This window comes from Lithobates pipiens, unplaced genomic scaffold (assembly GCF_037356315.1).
Source record: "Lithobates pipiens isolate NorthernLeopardFrog02 unplaced genomic scaffold, aLitPip1_a1.2 Scaffold_18, whole genome shotgun sequence".
NCBI classification, from domain to species: domain Eukaryota; kingdom Metazoa; phylum Chordata; class Amphibia; order Anura; family Ranidae; genus Lithobates; species Lithobates pipiens.
The window spans coordinates 336,430,717-336,454,125 of record NW_027507758.1 but is presented as its reverse complement, the minus strand read 5'-3'; the positions used below and the strand labels follow the sequence as shown (position 1 = coordinate 336,454,125).

Sequence of the window (23,409 nt, the reverse complement as noted above, 5' to 3'; positions counted from 1 at the left end):
GCTGTGTCCTCTCTCCCAATTTACTTGTTTATTTGCAGTCTCCCCTTCTCTACACCTTTTCAAAAGTACAAATTGTGTTATAAATCTTTCTTCATCTTTCTTCAGCAGCACAGAGAAGAGGGCGGAGAGACTACAATTATACTATGTGAGAGCTGATTGGAGGAAAGGAACACACCACTGCCACACAGCAGAACTGTGTTGTGAATAGACATGCTCTGTTCTGAGCTCTTCCACCACCCCACTTCCGTCAAAAATTATGTCACAGAATGAGTCACTTCTCATGCTGATAACAGGGAAACAAAGCACCTGAGAGAAAATTACACTTAGAGCTTTGATGAGGGATAAGTAAACATTGCAGATATATGTGCTTTGCTCAAATTCCATGACTCAGGTTTACAACCTCTTTAGGTTTAAAGAGGGAGGGACATGAGAAAAGGATAGAAGACTGACAGTCAGAGACACAGCATAATAGGAAAATAAGACCAGCTGTCAGACATATTTGCCTAAAAGTGATACTGAAATCCAAATAAGTTAATCAGCTGGAAAAAAAACATGGGTATAAAAGAAAAAAGCAATATGGCTAAAAGCATCTTGTGGTCAACAACAGGCAGTTCAGTGTGGTATTTGTGATATAAAACTTGCATTATATCACTGTTATTCAACTTTTCATAATGTGGGTGATTAGACTTAGCATGAGTTGAGTGTGGCAATTGGTGTACTTGCCTAAAAAGCAGAAAAACCTAGGATTCTCAAAAGAGAAGAGATGTGAGGTTAAATGAACAACCCTGCTCAGATGGCTAATATTGTTTGTTTAGCCACTGCTTTGGAATTTGATAAAGTAGAAATGCTGAGATCAGTTTCTAGTCTTCTAATGTTTAGAAATTCCTGCTGATGTAAAATGTTACCAGTTTTATCACAGATCGTGTACTTTCAGCTGATTTTTTATAGGGCATGTTTCTGCTTACGCTCTCATTCTGATTGTGTACATCCAAACGATATTTAGTTATCTGAGCAGTATTTACAGTACTTGGTAGGCAAGATAGATTTAGGAATGTCCCCATGCTTTCTTTCAGTATTTTCTTTTGACTGGTTTTTTTTTTAACATATGCAAAAAGCTATTGCCTGAGCTGATTTACATTCCAGACAGAATTTGTGGTATTTATAATTAAAGAAAATTAATACACAGTAAAATATGTAGGTAACAGATAATTTTACGATATATTATTTACAAAAAATGAAAGACATTGTACACTATTACATTTTTTAATTATTTCAACTAGGTATTGGTGTAGTTATAATCCCTGTGTGGTTTGTTTGCTTTACCCTGTAATGGTGGGCTCATATGTTGTGGCTGCAGTTTTTAGTGTCATGGCTTGATTCTCTTAAGTCCATATATAGCTTCAGTTAACTGGTCCCTATGCACCAAAAGGAACACTTCTTGTTCTAGGTCACAGCATTTGAAGCATGCCTCTCTTTGCCCTCAGTGTTGCATGGGAGTGCTAATGAGATAAAAACACTGCATGGCCTGTGTACCTGTGAATACTTTGCTTGCTAATGTTTGTGTCAGATCTAATTACTGTGTAACTCTCACCTGCACTAACATAAGACTGAGAAACCCAGATATTGCGAGATATGCACAGGTCCATGCATTAACCCGTGCAGTGCTATGCCACTTCCCTCATGTTTAAACGCAAACACTTCTGACACAGGTATCTGCAGATTAACTCTACTATAGGCTGTGCACACTGGGAAACAAATAACACCAAGGAACAACTACTATGGTAAAATGGTGTGTTATTAAGAGCACCGGTGGATTTTTTCGTTTAGTGAGAGACTTAGTATTGTGATGGTGTGATTGGCCCACAGCTATCACATGGCACCTGGGCTAATCACAACACCCTGTACCAAGTGATAGCTGAGAGTCAATCACAGCACAAAATAGTAATCATGGCTGTTATGAATGTAACCCATTCAGTTCAAAACATAGCTGTTGTAGTGATCATCACCGTAACAGCATTCAACGTGTAAAAAATCACCCCCCAGAGTTGTACAGTGTCACAGTGTAAAAAAAAAGTAAAAAAATATGTATTTCTTTTTATTTAATTTCTTAATTTTCCAAAAAAATTGTGATAAAAAAAATTACAACTTCACAAACTCACCATGCCTCTTACTAAATACCTTAGACTGTCTACTTATCAAAAATGGAATAGGCTGATATCAAGATTAGGTAATTTTCTAATATATATAACATAGTTTGTAGATGCTATAACTTTCACACAAATCAATTAATATACACTTATTGGGATTTTTTTTAAAACCAAAGACATGTAGCAGAATACATTTTGGCCTAAATTTATGAAGAAATTTGATTTTATACGATATTAAATATGTTATTGGATGTTAAATATTCAGTCTTTTATCATTTATATAGCAAAAAATAAAAAAAACCCAGTGGTGATCAAATACCAACAAAGGAAAGCTATATTAATGTGAAAATTTGATATATTTAATTTGAGTACAATATTGCATGACCCCGCAATTACCATTTAAAGTAGCACAGAGCCCAATTGCAAAAAATGGCCTGGACATGAAGGGGTAAAACATTCTGGAGGTCAAGCGGTTAATAAAAAAGATTTATCAACAGATTATATAGAACTTAATAGTAATTTGGGTAAAGGAACAACAACATGTAGAAATACATAATACAAGGTTTTATATTTGTTCATTACATTTACCTCTTAGCTTGTAGTAGGCCAAATGGCTGGCAACAATCTGCTTGACTGATTCTTGTGGACATACTTTAACCCCTGTTGCAAAAATGGCAGATCTTTTTGTTCTAAGCATTTTCATTTCAAATAGTCTCCTCATTGTTGGTGTTCTGGAACTTTTCTTAAAGGGTTCTGGTACTGAAACAGCCGGTATTATTGAATTTTCAAGCTTTGTCATAACTGCAATTTCTGTAATTAAAAAAAGCAGATAAAAATGTTCTATTGTCAACTGAATATATGGTCATTTTATTTAAAAAGTAAGCAAAAGTTAAACCAATGAGGTGTGATCTTTTAGCAAACAATTTGTTATTAGATCTAGATTTGTAAATCAGTTCCAATGCTGATTTATAAGTCCTAATATCTACAAGTGATGATGCCATGCACTCACGGTATGTCCTTAGTCTTTGAGGATATTGAAGACTGGGCAGCATTCCTTCTGGAAGATTGAGGACAACTTGTGGTGAAAAGGAACAACTGTAGACAGCTCCACAGATTAGGTGAGTATTACAGCAAAAGCTGCTTTAAAAAAAAAATCCAGCTGGGGCACCATTTAAAGGAAAAACAAAAAAGTGTTATCTTCTGTTTTTTAAGCTTTAAAGTGATTGTAAAGGCTTGGTTGTTATTTTTTTTTAAATAACAAACATATCATACCTCCACTGTGCAGGTCGTTTTGCACAGAGTGGCCCTGAACTACCTCTTCTGGGGTCCCTCGGCGGCTCTCGCAGCTCCTCCCCACATTAGAAGGGCATTAGAAGTTCTCTCCGGGGGGGGTTACCTTGTGGGCGTACTCCCAAGTCCAGCCTTTGTGTCCATAGATCCGAATGCCAGACTCGGCCCTGCCCCGTGGTGCCCACGTCATTGGATTTGATTGACAGCAGCGGGAGCCAATGACTGTGCTGCTATCAATATATCCAATGAAGAGCCGAGAACCCCAGGCAGGGGAAGAGCATGTCTCTGGTGTGTGAAATTCCAGGGCTTGGGTAAGTAAAACGGGGGGGGGGGGGGGGGGACTGGGGGGCCCATCACTGTCAGGTGTTTTTTGTTTTTTCACCTTAATGCATAGAAAAAAAAACACCTTTTTTCTGTGCATTCACCTTTAATAGTTCTAAATAATGACTGTGCTTCATGTTTCTCTCTCCGTGCTAGTCTATACCTAACTGGGAACAATAGATTCTTAGCTAGTGAGACAAACGATTAACAATAACATTTCCTTATATACAGATGATCACACAAGGTAACATATACCAATCTGTATATTGAATACAAAGAGCATAACAGGCAAGTAAAAATGTGAGTGTCCCATAAAAATGAGCTGTAAGTAAAAAATCACTATAGCGTACTTAATGAAATTTGTTAACTATAAATACAAACCACTGAATTTTAATTCCAAGAAACCTCTGTAGATACAGATACCACATTCAAACAGTTTTATTATAATTACATTTCCCTTGTTTTCATAGAAGAAATTTCCTTGAAATGAACAGTTCATTAGAGAAATTATCTGGATCAGGCTAGGCGAAAATAACTTTTGTTGGAAACAAACTAGCCAAATAGAAATGCCTAAAGCAGGTAGTATAATATTTTAATTTATTTTATATTTTACAGTACATTGGCTTTCTGTTGGTTGGGCTTGAAGCGCTTCAAAACTAGGATGTATCATACCTCACGGTGTATAGATAATTTTACAAACTGCCAAGGATAATAACAGTTTGCTGCCTGAGGTACAAGAAAATAAATTGTATTTGGAATCCTTTGCTTTAAACATCATTGTCATTAAATGGAAGCCATGATATTCCTGAAGTATTGCTTTGCTATATGAATTCTGCTTTACTATTTTGAGTGAAGAAAGTCTACATTGCATTATTAGGACTGAGCTTTTTATCCTTTTTTTCAACATGCCTTGGGTTCATATACAAGTAAAATCCCCAAGTGTAAGAGATCAAAGTATCAGGGAGCAAAATCTCTAGTCAACCTTCCTCCTCAAAATGCCAAAACAGCAACAAAGATGACGACCAAGAAGCTCAACCTGCAATTCAAGTCAAAGCATTTTTATTTGGGGAAAACAGAGCATTGTGCAAGTAAAATACATTTTGGAGGTAGCACGTCCTGCTTTAAACAATGGACACTGCAGTATGGCAGGCATATACAGCTTACAGGCATACCCCACTATTAAGCATGCAATGGCGTTTATTTACTAAAGCTGGAAAGTGCAAAATCAGGCTCACTTCTGCGTAGAAACCAATGAGCGTCTAAGCATAGCTTGTTCAATTAAGCTTTGGTAATAAAACCTGGAAACTCATTGGTTTCTATGCAGAAGTGAGCCTGATTTTGCACTTTCCAGCTTTAGTAAATAAACACCATTGTGTACTTAAAAGTGGGGTATGCCTGTACTGACAAAAACTGAAGGGATAACATCTGTGAGAGAAACTCCTTTAAGGGAAGAAGCAATTACCAGCACTAATAGGAAACCGAAATCTAGATAGACAGATAGAGTAAGCTAACTAATCATCTATATCAGGAAAACACACTGTAAATCAAAAAATCCTATAACATGATTCATAAAGAGCTTTGAGATCAGAAGGTGCACAAGATGGGGGGGGGGGGGGGGGGGGGGGGGGTATGGCTGGCCATACATTATACAATTTTCTTGTACAATTTTCCTTTAGATTTACCAGAACCATATAATATAAGGTCAGACTTAAACACTTTAAATTTGCAGGCAGACCCTTATACTATATAATTGAAGGTAAATCTAAAGGAAATTGAATAATAAAATTGTATAATGTATGGCCAGATTAAAGCCTGGTCCACACATTAAAAAAATCAAGTGGGGGATAAAAGGGGGGGGGGGGGTAGAGTGGGTCTAAAGTTACAAAGAGATAGAGGAATAGATAGAGGGATAGATAATAGGAAATAGAATATATATATATAGGTGAGAGAGAAGCCAAGGAGAATAGGTAGAAAATATTTGGGATTGTACAATGCGTATTAAGTTTTTCTCTTTGGTGTTGTATATAACTTATTTGTATGAATTTGTCCCCTCTTCTTTTTATACATGTATTTATTCTGTAATGACAAAAATTGGATATAAATAAAGAATAAAAAAATAAATAAAAATGATCAGCTCCATTCGGAGCCGCTGTACTAAAGATCCAACATTAGTACAGTGATCACCCCATCTTATTCTGTTGTATTCTGACAGGAGGACGGCCCCCCCGCTAGAACACTCCGACCAGTGCTCTCTGCCATTACTAGATGTTGGTAGATTTGCTGAGAAGCAGTGTGATCTGTTTACTTTATGCAGCTATTTCAGGCATTGATATTGGCTAGTAAAAGTCTTCTTTTATACATCGCATTTTAATTGTGTTAGTTTTTTCCGAAGTCATACAGATATTAAACCTATTTTGTTGATAGGGCAAGGACAAGTCGGGACAAAACTCCTGTTTGTATTGTGTAAGTATCAGTGTTTAATATTGGCCATTGGCCAACAATACAGAAAAATTGCTATTTTTTCACGACACAATAACATTTGTTGAATGGGCACAGCCAAAAATAATAATATTTTGCTTTGAAAAGAAATAGAAATGCCCTATGTCTCATAATTGATATGTACATCTGACATTATTTTTAGTATGTTTTTACTGCACGTTATATATGGAAGCTATTGAACAAGTTTTCTCTGAGTATTAAAAGTGGCAGAAGGGGATGCAAAAAAATGACACTCCAATGCCCCAGCAAGGAAAATCAAATGATAAGGATCTGCGATAAAATAGCAGCCGCACCAGTTATGGGCATAAAAGTGACAGCAACAAGAAGACAAAGCTGCTGTTTTAATACTGTTGCAAAATACCACAAGGTCCATTCATCCAATCAAACAGTTGAAATTAGCAGTTAGCTCAGTTGTTCTGCCAGCCACAACAAATCAAGTAGAAGAGAACAAGACTGAGAAGTAGATATGGGAAAATCCTCCTCTTCTATTTATGCTGCTTATGCAAACATTCCTTCAGATTCTCTCTCTTCACTACTGTTTAGTCAACTATTCATCAAGAGAAAAAGTGACAGTTGACTTTCCTCTGAATCTAAACAGCAAGCTACGGATGAATAGGAGGTAGAATCGATATCACAGCAGATCTAAACTACCCTGTGGTTTTCTAAATAAAAAGCTAAAGTTAAAAATGTTTAATAAATGTTATTAAATCCCAAATAAACATACCAATGTTTTTTTTTATTCTGATGATAACTGTCACAATTGCCAGTGTGTTTCTGTGAGCTCTCAACCCTCAAATGGCTGGTGTAATAGCTGATCATGTATACAGCAGTATGGCATCTGTAAATTTAGCCACTTGCTGGCTATGCTGTAGCTGCCATTCTATTGATGTCCTCCGGGAACCGAGCCCGCTACAGTGCACATCTGGCATGCTCTGTGATCACTGTGTCCTTTTGGACACAGCTAATCACTCAAGGGGTAAAGAGCCAATCACAGCTGATCACAATGTACACACACTTTCCTCTCATCGGCATTTCTTTCCTGTCAGAGCCGGTAACTGGCCAGTGTGAAAGGGGACATCTACACTGATAATCAGAGTTCTGATCTTTAGTGTCCTGATTATCAGTGCAGCCCCAATAGTGCCAACCAATGCCCATCAGTGGCACCTATCAGTGGCCATCAGTGCTGCCTATCAGTGCTGCCTTTCAGTGCTTCATATCAGTGTTCTTCAGTGCTGACTACTAGTGTCCATCAGTGCTGCCTATCAGTGCTCATCAGTGGCCCATATCAGTGCAGCCTTATCAGTGCCATCTCATCAGAGCAGCCTATCAGTGCAGCCTATCAGTGCCCATCAGTGCAGCCTCATCAGCATACATCAGTGAAGGAGAAAAATTACTTTTTGTAAACTTTTATAACAGAAAAACTTTTTTTTTCAAAATGTTCTGTCTTTTTTTCATATGTTTAGCAAAAAATAAAAAACACAGTTGTGATTAAATACCACCAAAAGAAAGCTAAATTTATGTGAAATTATAAACATTACATTTGCGTATATATAGAGCTGCATGACCACTCAATTGTCATTCAAAGTGTGAGAACGCTGAAAGCTGAAAATTGGCCTGGGTAGGAATGGGGTAAAAGAGGCCAGTAGACAAGTGGTTAAATAGAAGATTACAGGGCTCCATAAGAGTCACACTCACCTGTTTTACAGGTCACTGCCAGATCTTCCTCTTTGTTTGGGGCTTCCTGCTCCTGCCAGTGCTGCAGCCAATCATTGAGGAGGAAGGGCACTATCTTAAAGGACTGGTGTGAGGCTTTCTTAGCATTCAAACATGCTAGCAACTGGACCCCCCGCACAACCTCCTTTGTGATCCCTCTAACTGCTGCTATTTTTCTTACCAGTATACTCAAGGTGTCCTCTAGCAGTATTAAAAGGAAAGAATGTATTATGCAAAATCAATAGGAAACATGGCACAAGCTTGTCTGATAAACTACAACTTGTAATTTTTTGTCTACCTTGAACCATATTCATTCAGCCCTCAGGAAGTGCCAGGCCAGTAGTTATACCTCTTGTTTGTATACTGACATTCATACAGTGACCATATGAAATAAGAAAGACTACTAGGTAGCCATGTTTTATTGTCCATTACTGTAAGAGCAAAACCAGGCATTATCAAGCTGCAAGCCTGCAGCAAATGTCATGATGCAGATGAATGCCATTGCTACTTCTAGCGATCAGGCATCTCTCTTGCAGTTTGTATGTTTTCTGCTTCCTCTGGAAAAGCCATCACAAACAGCAGAATTATTAAAAGAAGAAGCCACCACAGGTGCATTGCCAATACCTGACTAATAAGCAATTGCAAAGCCAGAGGCAATATCTGGAAGTGATGGTTACAGTCTATCTGACCCGCCCTATGTCTCCAGGAAAAGTATTAGCCAATTGCTTTTAATTCCCACCTTCCAGCATAATTTTAGAAAGATAATTTAGCGCAGGACATGACCTCATCAATGCACACACATGATTGTTTGCACTAGGTGTCAGATAAATTCTGCTCCCCAAAAAATTCAAGGTTCAGTAAGGCTGCCCATAACTTATGCTACTTAAATTCACCCCCAATGGTGCCCAGCAATGCATAAATAGTATAGCTGAAAGTGTTCTTTTGTCCTCAACCCTCATTGTACATGCAAAAATCACTGTCTCAATCTAAACACTGCACAATTTGTTACAAATACCACTTTTCCCCTTTTTCCCCACGACTTTTTCTGTCGGAATTTCTTAGGGAAAAATTTGAGAACAGGACCTCAAATTTTCCGACTCCAATCAGACTTTTTCCGATTGTTTGTAGAGAATTCCAATCGGACAACGTGCCACGCATGCTCAGATCAAAATACACGACAAAAGCTATTGTCTACTAGCCACAACGTAGTCCCGTCTTTGTCCGACCGTGTGTATGCAACACCAGTTTCGGACAAAATCCGTCGGAAAAAATCAGACGGATTTTGTTGTCGGAATGTCCGACTGTGTGTACGGGGGCTTAGTCTCTCTATCTTAATCTGAAGGAACACTCCATTTTAACGGATACCACCCAATGATACAAATAGTAAAAAGGGGATTAGTACCATATGGTCCAAGTGTTGGTTAAGTATATAAGCCAACACAGCAGGAGGTACCAACTCCCCTCCCCCTGTAGAACCCCCATGGGTTCTTCTATTTTTTTCATTTGTAAGGCCGCGTACACACGGGCGGACTGTTCGCCCAACCTTGTTCGGCAAACAGTTTCATCAAACAGTCCGCTCAAAATTTGCATGAGCGGACTTGCCCACACACGAGCGGACTGTTTGACGAACAAGGTTGGGCAAACAGTTCGCTCAACTTTTGAAATGAACGGACTCGCCCACGTAAGGCGGAGGCAAATCCGCCCATTTCGAGCGCGTGTACAGGTAGGCGGGGCCCGCGAAGGAGACGTCGCGGGCTCCGCCGCCTGGAATGGGCTTAAAGGGGAACCCCAACGCCGAAAAAAATCGGCGTGGGGGTTCCCCCCAAGTCCACACCAGACCCTTGTCCGAGCACGCTACCCGGCCGGCCAGGAAAGGGGGGCGAGCGAGCGCGCCCCCCCTCCTGAGCCGTACCAGGCCGCGTGCCCTCAACATGGGGGGTGCCTTGGGGAAGGGGGGGCCGCGCGGCCCCCCCACCCCAAAGCACCTTGTCCCCATGTTGATGAGGACAAGGGCCTCTTCCCGACAACCCTGGCCGTTGGTTGTCGGGGTCTGCGGGCGGGGGGCTTATCGGAATCCGGGAGCCCCCTTTAAGAAGGGGGCCCCCGGATACCGGCCCCCCACCCTATGTGAATGAGTATGGGGTACAATGTACCCCTACCCATTCACCTGTGAACTAAAGTACAATAAAAAACACAACACAGAGAAAAAATATTTTATTGCACAGCTCCGGGGGTCTTCGGGGGTCTTCTCGCCGGACTCCTCCGCTATGTGTGTGTAGCTCTTTTGCTAGCGGAGGAGTCCGGCTTTCTTCCTCCCCGCCGCCGGCCTCTTCTCCCGACTTCGGGGGTCTTGTCCCCCTCTTCGGTTCTTCTGCCGGGCCACCGCGCCTGGTCCGGTGGCCCGGTCTTCTGTCGCCGTCTTCCGTCGCCGCCTTCGGTTCTTCTGCCGGGCCACCGCGCCTTCTTGTAGCTCTTTTACAGGCGGTGGCCCGGTCTTCTGTCGCCGCTGTCGTCGCCGCCGCCGCCGCCTTCCGTTCTTGTTCTTCTTCTTGTTCTTCTTCTTCTTCTCCTGGAGATGTTGACTCGACGATCTCTCCGGCCGGAATGCCAGAGCCGCGCTGTGCGGTCACTTATATAGTGACAATGGGGCGGTGTCACATGGTATATGTCACATGGGTTGGTCACATGGTGACCCCGCCCCCTTACGATGTCATAGTCCCCATGTGACATCAACCCATGTGACCAACCCATGTGACATATACCATGTGACACCGCCCCATTGTCACTATATAAGTGGCAGCGGAGCGTGTCCCTGGCATTCCGGCCGGAGAGATCGTCGAGTCAACATCTCCAGGAGAAGAAGAAGAAGAACAAGAAGAAGAACAAGAACGGAAGGCGGCGGCGGCGGCGACGACAGCGGCGACAGAAGACCGGGCCACCGCCTGTAAAAGAGCTACAAGAAGGCGCGGTGGCCCGGCAGAAGAACCGAAGGCGGCGACAGAAGAACGGAAGACGGCGACAGAAGACCGGGCCACCGGACCAGGCGCGGTGGCCCGGCAGAAGAACCGAAGAGGGGGACAAGACCCCCGAAGTCGGGAGAAGAGGCCGGCGGCGGGGAGGAAGAAAGCCGGACTCCTCCGCTAGCAAAAGAGCTACACACACATAGCGGAGGAGTCCGGCGAGAAGACCCCCGAAGACCCCCGGAGCTGTGCAATAAAATATTTTTTCTCTGTGTTGTGTTTTTTATTGTACTTTAGTTCACAGGTGAATGGGTAGGGGTACATTGTACCCCATACTCATTCACATAGGGTGGGGGGCCGGTATCCGGGGGCCCCCTTCTTAAAGGGGGCTCCCGGATTCCGATAAGCCCCCTGCCCGCAGACCCCGACAACCAACGGCCAGGGTTGTCGGGAAGAGGCCCTTGTCCTCATCAACATGGGGACAAGGTGCTTTGGGGTGGGGGGGCCGCGCGGCCCCCCCTTCCCCAAGGCACCCCCCATGTTGAGGGCATGCGGCCTGGTACGACTCAGGAGGGGGGGCGCGCTCGCTCGCCCCCCTTTCCTGGCCGGCCGGGTAGCGTGCTCGGACAAGGGTCTGGTGTGGACTTGGGGGGAACCCCCACGCCGATTTTTTTCGGCGTTGGGGTTCCCCTTTAAGCCCATTCCAGGCGGCGGAGCCCGCGACGTCTCCTTCGCGGGCCCCGCCTACCTGTACACGCGCTCGAAATGGGCGGACTTTCCGAGCGGGAACAGTCCGCTCATTTCGAAAGTACAGCGGACAAGCCCACACACGGGCGGACTGTTCGCTCAAACACAGTTTCAGCGGACAGTTTTTCGGAATTTCCGAAAGACTTTGTCCGTCCAACTGTCCGCTGAAACTGTCCGCTGAAAGCCCACACACGAGCGGACTGTCCGCCCAAACACTGTTCAGCGGACAAGGTTGGGCGAACAGTCCGCCCGTGTGTACGCGGCCTAAGACCATCTAATGATAGCCAATCAAGCTTGAATGGAAATACTATCACATTAAATATGGTTAAGATCAAAATCAAATTTGCTCTTCTTGACATACACTTGCCAGCTTTGAAAAGGATATAGGGTATATCAGGCACAAAATAAAGTTTAGAACATGAAGTGATCATTTGAACACACCATTTATTTGACAGCAAAACAAAAACAATTAAGGCGTAGATCAGTCACAGAGGAGATAATTCAGGGTTTGTTTTTTCCCCAAGAAATTTGTGCGTGCATGATTTCCCCATTATATAACGCTGAGCAAGGACACAAACACAAAGCAAATTAATTAGCAATACCGTTAGAAAAAAACCTTATATTTCAAAATAAAAGCCCCTGAAACTTAATAGAAAGTCATTTTGGTAACATTAACCAAATCAGCAGCAGAGGATAACATTGCCTTTCATCATATGCCATCTAAATTTTGTAATAGTAATGCACATTAATACTATATATTTTCTATTAAACGCCATTCTGTTCTGCAAATAACCTATTTAAAAAGATTTGCATCAACCAGTAAGTTGTAATTTCTTTTTAATATGTTATATCGTTGTGTGTATATATATATATATATATATAGAAAGGCCAGTATGGTGGCCTGAAATTATGGGTGGAGCCCGGTGGTATATAAGCAGCCGTTCGCCCATCCTTCCTCGTCGGTTCCAGTGCGCGATACCTGATACGTCAGATATCAAGGGCCGACTATCCAGACCAGACGCAGTGAGCCTGTTCGTCAGCTCCCGCGTTATTCGTCTCCAATTTTTTGACAAACCGTCTCTCATCCATCAGCATCCGTAGGTTTTCGCCGCCGGAGTGTCGTTGTACCCGTCGAATTTGTCGCTAAGCCTCGGGCCGGCTGTCGCAGGTAGGGCTTCGGCACCCTCTTTTCATTATGTTTTCGATGTACCGTCATCATGCTTATACTCACGAGCCGCTCGGTCCTTTCATATCGAATGTTTTCGGTGGCCTCGTACGCATGTCACTATGTTCTACTTTCGATGTAGTCGTTATCATCGTTCGACACGTTAGATTTCGCCACGTCAGGCGATTCATTCGCAGGTACGGCAGTCGAAACCGTTCGACTGCCCGAGCATTTCTATTTGTAGCGGTCGAATCGTTCGACTCACAGCCGACTGCTTGTTACGACAAGGCAAACAGTCCGCACGTTTCGCTTGGTCTACTCCAGTTCGAATATGTCTCTTCATTCATGCAATTGTGTTATGTGTCTCATTTTTCATCTCGTTTCATTCATTTCAGTCCCAGTCATTTCTACTGTTTCAAAATCATTTCTGTCACTAGTCGCGCTCCGGCGCGAATCCTGTCGCACCTCCGGTGCACCGATTCGCTTTGAAGTGCCCCAGGGTTCGGCCTCATTTCTGTACATGCTCCAGAGACTGAATCACTCGCAGGATCACGCACGGTCCCCGATTCTTGTCTTTGTCATGGCATACCATTTCTGTCACTTATTACGCTCCAAATCGAGTCTTGTCGCATTCCTCTATGCACCGATTCGTCCTGGTGCGCCCAGCTGCTACGCCTCATTTCGGTACATGCTCCAGAGACGGATTCTCTTGTAAACCTACAGATCAGTCCTTGAATCCTGTCTCTGTCATGGGACATCATTTCTGTCACTTATTACACTCCAATTCGAATCCTGTCGCATATTGTTATGCACCGATTCATTCTGGTGTGCCCAGCTGCTACGCCTCATTTCAGTACATGCGCCAGAGACGGATTCTTTGTTGCTACCATCAGTCCAGTCGTTGATTCCTGTCTCTGTCATGGGATATCATTTCTGTCACTTATTACGCTCCGATTCAAATCTTGTTGCATTTATTGGATGCACCGATTCGTCCCGGTGTGCCCAGCTGCTACGCCTCATTTCAGTACATGCTCCAAAGACAGGATTCATCTGTTAGGTGCATGGGCTCGTCTTCTGATTCCAGTCTTTGTCATGGGTTTCATTTCATTTCACCTATCACGTTCCGGTACGAATAAATCACATTTACGATCCAATTCGTCCCGGCGTGCCCCAGGATTGGCCTCATTTCAGTACATGCTCCAGTTTCCGTTTCGTGCTCGGTCGCAAGTCTGTGGCATGGCGATTCGGATCTCTGTCATGGCAGATTTACTCATTTCACGGTCACGTATCGCTTCCCGCTTCTAGTCCAGTTGATTCTTCAATGTTGGATTCCTATCGGGGGGCCCTTGCTCGTCAGCCTCATTTCACGAAAAAAAAAAAAAAAAAAAAAAGAAGAGGGGGGAAAATATATATATAATAAAGGGGGTAGGGGGGAAGAGAAGAGAAATTTCATCTGTTTCTTTCATTGGTGTCATTTTCATCTCATGTCTGAAGTCTCACCTCCACTGTTAGCTAGCCTTCATCAGGTGCGAGTCTCAAACAAAAAACTTCACCTTCATCTCCTCAGGTCAGTCGAGTTCAGTAGGTCCAGCCTGCACCTGGTCGGACGGTGCCTCCTTCGGTAAGCATAAATCATCTAGGGGGAAAACGCCCTTCAGCAAAGCATCCTTCCTTAAAACAGGTATTTCTGTAGGAGTCTCCAACCAGTTATAATCCATGTCACCCCTTGTAGGTCCGTATTAGGAGAAAACCCGGATCAGAGGGCGTAGCCTCATCAGACCCACGTTCTGTTACCATGTCCCAGGCTGACAGCGAGGACCTCACGGCTCCATTGTCCCCATCCGTTTCAGAAAATGGCAGTCAAAGGGCCTTCAGAGCATGGACCATTCCCAGGCTGACAGCCGAGCTGAGACGCAGGGGCGTCCCCTTCCCAGCAACAGCCAGAAAGGCAGAGCTTTTCCGGCTCCTGTTTCCTCCCCCCGCGGTGGTGGAGGCTTCGGCTCAGCAGGCCTCATTGGGCTCCATCGCCTCCTCTATCTCGCAGCTCCACACCCTGGTGTCGTCCCTCACAACCTCGATGTCTGATCTACAGGGCCGAGTGGCCCTCCTCGAGACCCACCCCTCTGTTTCTCCGCCAGTGCCAGCATCCCAGCCAGTTGTTAGTCTTCCCGCAGGTATCTCCGGAGGTGCACCAATAGTGTACCCATCTCATTTGGTGTCAGCAAACATCAGAAAAGACATATTAGAGGGCAAGGACGTCAATTTGGCTTCTCTTCTGATCTCGATTCACGAGCTGGCAGAGAATAAGGCGTATACTTGGGGGGACGTATCAGTGGTCCTCAAGGCCAAGGATCCCAGACTAGACAGGAAACTCTCTATCACCGAGTTTTCCCTGGCCTTCGGCATGATGAGGGACATCATTTGCTCAGCCTCCCCTGGCAGAAGGGAGGAGCTAGATCGGTACCTCCATGTGGTAGTTGACCTGGGGTACAAGTACGGCGGGTTTTCATTCTATGACTATCACCGCTCCTTCTCCGCTAGAGCAGCTGCCAGGCTCTCCCAGTTCCAGACCCCTACGGACTGGAGCACCATGGACACCGAACTGTTTTGCCGCCACTTCGCGGGGCTACGGTCCCCTCTGTGTGCAATATGCCAGTCAGCAACACATACTGCGGCTTGGTGCGCTACCTCAGTGGCAGCCTCTCCCTTCGACGGTCCATCTACCTCGGGTACCGCTCAGGGCCTGCAAGCACCAGCTCGCCCGCCACAGACCGATAAGCTAGGGCGCCCAGTTAAGACCATGGGCGGTGCTCCGATCTGCAATAACTACAACAGCGGGTCGTGTAACTTCAGTCAGTGTAGGCTGCTCCATGTGTGCACCCAGTGCCATAGAGCTCACCCCCGGCTCATGTGTGAGGTCAAGCAGCTCAAAAGGTCCTGACTGAGCCGGCTCAATGTCACATGGCTTAGTGTCTACCTTTCCAGTCACCCTACCCCCTCACTGTCCACCTTCCTCGTCCAGGGCTTCACAGAAGGTTTTCACACTGGACTTGTCTCTCTCCCTCACTTCACGCATGAATGCCAGAACCTACGGTCAGCAGCCACGGATGAACAAGCCATCGACCAACTGCTGCAATCTGAGCTAGATCAGGACTTTGTCATCGGCCCTTTTGAACAGCCCCCTTTCAGCACCTGGCGAGTCAGCCCTATTGGGCTTGTCAAGGGCAAGTTCTCTAATAAACTCAGATTGGTTTATGATTTGTCAGCGCCTCATTCCTCCACGGTTCCCAGCCTCAATTCTCTTATTCCCTCTGAGGAATTCTCCCTTAAATATGCATCAGTAGACATGGCCATCCAGGCCATTCTTAAAACAGGCACAGGTACCTGGCTTTCCAAGGCCGACATCTCAAACGCTTTTAAACTTCTTCCCATCCATCCGTCCCTCTGGTGCTGGCATGGAATCAAGTGGAGGCAGCGGTACTACTTTGCCACTAAACTCACGTTCGGGTCCAAAAGTAGTCCTTGGCTCTTCGACACCTTCGCGCAGGCTCTTGCTTGGATCTTGTTACATGTAGCCCAGTGTCAGGAAGTCATTCATTATCTGGATGACTTCCTGCTGATAGAGCCACCCGGCTCTCCTCCACGAGATCTGGGTAAGTTGAGGGTAGTCTTCAATAATCTTAATGTCCCCATCGCCGAGCACAAGGTGGAGGGTCCGTCGCAGGCTATCACCTTCCTCGGGGTCAGCCTAGACACCAACACTATGCAGGCCAGCCTTCCCCCGGATAAACTGACCCGCATCAGGACGGTCCTGAGGGACTTCACTCATGCCAGAACTTGTACCAAGAGACAACTTCAGTCCCTTCTTGGTATGCTTAATTTTGCTATGCGCATCATCCCCCAGGGGCGCTCGTTCGTGTCACGCCTGTTAGCCTTGTTATCCCACTCTCAGGACCCGGAGCAAGTACTCAGCCTGGATTCCGCGGCTATGGCAGACCTAGCCATGTGGGAGGAATTCTTATCTTCTTGGAACGGAGTGTCCCTGTTCGTCCCCTCCGTGTCCGCCCTTTCACCTCGGGTGGTGACCGACGCGGCGGCCTCCACGGGCTTTGCGGCGATCTTTGGCAACCTCTGGCTCGCAGCCCCCTGGCCTCCACAGATACTGGCTATTCCTGGCTTCACTGAGACGTCCTCCCTGTTTGAGCTATATCCCATTGTAGCCGCTGCACACACCTGGGGCCGCAGCTGGTCGGGCCAGACGGTGGTCTTTTCTACAGATAACCTGGCCACTGCGGAGATTGTTAATAAAGGCAGGTCCAGGTCTCTACAGATTATGTCCTTCCTGCGGCGACTGACCCAGCTCTCATTATTGTTTCAGTTCAACCTTCATTGTTCCTTTGTTCCCGGCAAATTTAATCAGGCGGCGGATGCTCTCTCCCGCTTTAACTTTGTTTCATTTTTTGATCAGGTACCCGGAGCCGAACCAACATCAGCAGCTATCCCGGACTGGTCTCAACTGATCTTGGATTAGCCCCACACTTGTCAGCAGCAACGCAACTCATCGATCACTCCCTCTCAGACAATACCCGCAAGGCCTATCAGTCGGCCTGGAGGGCCTTTAGTCGCTTCACATCATCTCACAATACAGAGTCCTCCCGGGTCAAACAAGTCCTTGCCTTCCTTTCCTACTGCCATTCGGACTTGGCATTATCCTTCAACACAATCCGCTTGTACTTGGCCGGGGTACAACACTGCACGTCCCTCCAGGACCCTACCAAGCCCTCCTTATTTACCTTTCACGCCGTCCGGGCTCTCATGCGCGGCATTCAGAAACGTCGGCCAGTTTCCAGCGTCAAACGGCTGCCTATCACAGGCGAAGTGTTCAGGGACATGTCAGACATTTTGGCCTCTTCACCTTTCGGTCTCCATGTCAGTGTCGTCCTGCAAGCAGCCATACATCTGGCCTTCTACGGCTTCCTGCGGCCAGGCGAGTTTACCTGCAGTAGCCCCTCGGCACGTATGCTGTGCAAGCACCATCTAGTCAGGTTCGAGGACCACTTCATCTTGCACTTAGCGGTTTCCAAGACACAGCAGCTTGGCCCAGGGACGGACATACATTTCTATAAGACCTACAACCGCTGGTGTCCGGTTACTGTCCTCTCCCGCTTGTTGACCCTTTTGGCCGATCAACCAGGGACTGGCCCACTTCTACCCTTTCACTCAAAACCTCTCAACGCAGCCCAGTTCATGGAGCATGTCAGGATACTCCTGGGCATCCTTCACCTCAATCCTGCGCACTACTCAGGACATTCGTTTCGCATCGGGGCAGCTTCAACGGCCTCCCGCCAAGGGGTCCCGGTCCATGTTATTAAAAAGTTGGGTAGATGGAAGTCCTCCTGTTTTGCACGTTACGTACCCAATCCGCAGATTGAGATGGCCCAGGCCTTTGTCAAGCTTACCCAGTAACAGTCTGTGTTCAATAAAATGCTTCCCCTACCTGAGTGTTTTGCCCCCTTATTTTGGTATACCGTACGTTAGACCAAGGCACACTTTCAGGTCCATTTCAAGTAAGCGAGTTTATGTTATCCTTGTCTGTCATCCTTATCCGTATCGGTCAGAGGGCTCTACACCATAAATAGAAAGGCCAGTATGGTGGCCTGAAATTATGGGTGGAGCCCGGTGGTATATAAGCAGCCGTTCGCCCATCCTTCCTCGTCGGTTCCAGTGCGCGATACCCGCCCACCCGCCCCTTTTATCAGGCCTTTACTCTAGCACACTCCTCATATGAGTACTCATTTCACCCATTTCATATTTATTTCATTTTAAGGTATGCCCCCTTATTTTGGTATACCGTACGTTAGACCAAGGCACACTTTCAGGTCCATTTCAAGTAAGCGAGTTTATGTTATCCTTGTCTGTCATCCTTATCCGTATCGGTCAGAGGGCTCTACACCATAAATATATATATATATATATATATATATATATATATATATATGTATACATACATATATATATATATATATATATACATATATATATATATATATATATATATATATACAGTATATACAGTATCTCACAAAAGTGAGTATACCCCTCACATTTTCGGAAATATTTTATTATATCTTTTCATGTGACAACACTGAGGAAATTACATTTTGCTACAATATAAAGTAGTGAGTGCACAGCTTGCATAACAGTGTAAATTTGCTGTCCCCTCAAAATAACTCAACACACAGCCATTATTGTCTAAACCGCTGGCAACAAAGGTGAGTACACCCTTATGTGAAAATGTCCAAATTGGGCCCAAAGTGTCAATATTTTATGTGGCCACCATTATTTTCCAGCACTGCCTTAACCCTCTTGGGCATGGAAGTCACCAGAGCTTCACAGGTTGCCACTGTCCTCTTCCTCCATGAGAACATCACGGTGCTGGTGAATGTTAGAGACCTTGCGCTCTTCCACCTTCCATTTGAGGATGCCCCACAGATACCCTCAGCTTCTTTAGCAAGGCAGTGGCTGTCTTGGAGGTGTGTTTGGGGTCGTTATCATGTTGGAATACTGCCCTGGGGCCCGGTCTCCGAAGGGAAGGGATCATGCTCTGCTTCAGTATGCCACAGTACATGTTGGCATTCATGGTTCACTCAGTGAACTGTAGTCCCAGACCATGACACCCCCACCACCATGCTTGACTGTAGACAAAACAAACTTGTCTTTATACTCCTCACCTAGTTGCCCCCACACACACTTGACACCATCTGAACTAAAAAAGTTTATCCTGGTTTATCCTGGTCTCATCAGTCCACATGACATGGTTCCCATAATCCATGTCCATAGTCTGCTTGTCTTCATCAAACTGTTTGTGGGCTTTCTTGTGCATCATCTTTAGAAGAGGCTTCCTTCTGGGATGACAATAATGCAGACCAATTTGATGCAGTGTGCGGCGTTTGGTCTGAGCACTGACAGGCTGACCCCCCACCCCTTCATCTTCTGGAGCAATGCTGGCAGCACTCATATGTCTATTTCCAAAAGACAACCTCTGGATATGATGCTGAGCACGTGCACTCAACTTCTTTGGTCAACCATGGTGAGGCCTGTTCTGTTAGACTGCTGTATGGTCTTGGCCATTGTGCTTCAGCTCAGTTTCAGGGTCTTGGCAATCTTCTTATAGCCTAGGCCATTTTTATGTAGAGCAACAATTCTTTTTTTCAGATCCTTCAGAGAGTTCTTTGCCATGAGGCGCCATGTTGAACTTCCAGTGACCAGTAAGAGATAGTGAGAGCGATAACACCAATTTAACACACGTGCCTCCCCATTTGCACCGGAGACCTTGTAACACTAGCGAGTCACATGCCACCGCATTTGAACATTTTCACTAAAGTACTTACTTTTGTTGCCAGCGGTTTAGAAGTTAATGGCTTAGTGTTGAGTTATTTTGAGGGGACCGCACATTTACACTGTTATACAAGCTGTACACTCAATACTTTACATTGTAGCAAAGTGTCATCTCTTCAGTGTTACAAAAGTGCAAGGGGTGTGCTCACTTTTGTGAGATACTGTATATATATATATATATATATATGTATATATATATATATATGTATATATATATATATATATATATATATATATATATATATATATATATATATATATATATATATATATACACACTGCACTGTATATATATATATATATATATATATATATATATATATATATATATATATATATATATATATATATATATATATATATATATATATATTTCCAGGTTGGTAGAGTGCACAAGCAAATTATACGGAGTATACCTGAAAATGTACTGTGGAATGTACAATTATTTTTGTCATATCTAGATTGCAATCCTTGTTCCTAAATGTTACAATCAAGGTTTTACAGATGGTATGAATCAATTATAAAAGGCTATCCATGAGATTATTGAAAGTATGCTAAACTGTATAAACACTATAGATTATAAATGCTATCATTTTACTTTAATAATTCCTGATTAGGGCATAAATATAGAAAAGAACATTGAGTGTAACATAAGAAAATTATGTAGTACTATATCCGTATATAAAATGAATTGATTGAAATGATAAAAAAAAGTATCTGAATAATTATAGTTACATTGTACTTTGTAGAAGGATGGATTCCTCCCCACCCCCACCCTCTTAAAATTATAGCTCTGTATTAATGTTGCGATACACTCCAAATTCACACCCACATTCCGGCACAGACACACACAGGCTGTAGCTCAAAGAACTTACACGAACATAACTTTTTTACATTATTATTTTTTTTTCAAATATAAGTTTTATTAATTTTCCAAAAGTACATGAAAATGAACAAGAGGATTACAGAAAAAAAAAGCAAGAAACAAAAAGAAAAGAAACACGATACATCACCCATCACCATCTGTGGTGTACATAGATGAGCAAATGACAAATCAATAACAGTGTCAACAACATTTGGTGCTTAAATTTTGCAGCGTCCATGTCTAATTTTCTGAAACAAGGTCTTCATGTCACTCATAACATACTTTGTCTCATCTTTGTAATCATGAGCTGAGTTTAACCTTGTATTCCTTGGCAAAAGAGAAGAAAATGCCTCAGGGTGAGCTCCCAGGAATCTGACATTGAAGAACTAAAAGGTTCCATATAGCGTAGGGAAAGAAAAAGGTAAGAGAAAGAAAGATGGGGGAAGAGGGAAAAAGTAGTAGGGAGTTTAGAGGGGAAGGTGTGCAGGAGGGAGGGGAGGGGATGTGGGGGTGGGGGGTTGGGAAGGGGGCCCAAGTATGACCTAGTCTATTATATTCCGACGTTTTAGGTGGCGAGTAAGGCTATTCCTTCATCAGAGGATACAAACATATTCCACAGCATCCATGCCTGCGAGAGTTGTTCCTGTTTATTTTGTGCTGTCAGGACTAGGTCCTCCAACCTTCTGATCTCTTCCATTCTGCGCAACCACGGCCTTATGGTTGGGGGCGAAGTTTTCTTCCACAAAAGTGGGATGCAAGATTTGGCTGCGTTCAATAGGTGCCTCTCTATAATTTTTCTATATTTCCTTGCTGGAATTGTTGTGGCATGCAGCAAGATGAAAGCTGGATCATCACTTATCATGTGATCCACAAATTTTTGTGTGATTCTTCGGGCCGATGTCCAAAAGTGTTGAAGCAGAGGGCAAGACCAAAAGATATGGAGGAGTTTTCCTTGTCCGCCTGACATCTCCAACAATTGTCTGACGTGGCACGGGAAGTACTGGTGGAGTCTACTAGGGGTATAGTACCATCTGGTCAGGATCTTGTGTTCAGTTCCTGTATTTTTGTACAGATAGATGTTTTTAAAGAAAATCTGATAATTGTTTGTTTTTGGGTGTCAATAAATGTGCGTCTTAAGTCAGTTTCCCATTTGTGTATGAATGTCAAATCAGGTTGTTCCGAAGGGGAGTTGAGTAAGGCTTAAGTTTTAGGGGTAAAATTCCCTCGTCATTACAGTACATTTCAAAGGTTGTCAAATCGCAGCTAAATTGTGCTGGGTGGGGTAAAGAGTTCAGGAAGTGGTGCAATCTAATTGCTGTCCAAAACGGTAGTTGGAAGTGACCGTTCTCAACTGTTAGCGAGTGAATGGAAGGCCATTCTTTGTCTATTAGAAAATGGGAGGCACGATCCCTGCCTTGTATGATAAGTGTCTCATACCCTATCCGTTCCAGTCCAGGCGGGAAGGTAGGGTTACCCAACACCGGGTAGAGAGGAGAATTAGCAGTAGAGAGGGAGGTCTCGAATACTGTGGATGCTCCTGCCCGCAGAGTCGCCCCGATAGTGGGGTGTGACTTCAACGTTGAAGGCAGCCGTCCATAACACCAAACCGCCCCCTTCAACGAGGACACACACTGTGCCTGTTCTAACTGTATCCACAATTTATTTTTGCCATGTTGGTTCCATTCTATTATTCTGCCCTTATGGACTGCCAAGTAGTAGTTTTTCATGTCTGGTAAGGCCAGACCACCATAGTGTTTAGGCAGTGATAGATAGCGTCTGCGTAGTCTGGGTTTTGAGTTTGCCCATATAAATTTAATAAAGATGGAGTGTATTTGTTTAAAATATTGGGGTGGGATCCGGATCAGCAATGCTTGAAACAAGTATAAGAATTTTGGAAGAATGGACATCTTAAGTAAATTACACTTGCCGAACTAGGAGTGTAGTCCTTTAGTCCACTCTTCCAAGAGTAGTCGGGTTTTAGTTAACAGGGGTGGAAAGTTGAGTTCAAAAGTGCGCTTCAAGTCTTTGGGGATCTGAGTTCCCAAGTATTTAAGGGCGGTGACTGAACATTTAAATCTGAATTGCGATCTTAGAGAGTTCAGTCTATTTGATGACAAATTAAGCCCCATTGCCTCCGACTTATCAAAATAGATTTTTAAATTAGAGAGATTCCCATATCTATCAAATTCAAAAAGAAGGTTCGGTAGAGATACTATAGGATTAACCAAGGAGAACATAAGGTCGTCTGCGTAAGCAGAAATTTTGTATTGGGTACCTTTTATGGGCACTCCTGAGATGTCGGGA

General features: G+C 44.2%; 1 protein-coding gene across 2 annotated transcripts in view; it reads right to left on the bottom strand.

Moving 5' to 3' along the window:
• Positions 1-23,409, bottom strand: part of IMPG1 (interphotoreceptor matrix proteoglycan 1) — a 376,955-nt gene that overhangs the window by 284,491 nt on the left and 69,055 nt on the right. For both annotated transcript variants that reach the window (XM_077487351.1, XM_077487352.1), the window contains exon 2: positions 2,736-2,957. In XM_077487351.1, coding sequence (XP_077343477.1) covers positions 2,736-2,957 — 222 coding nt within the window. The remainder of the gene's footprint in view (positions 1-2,735; positions 2,958-23,409) is intronic.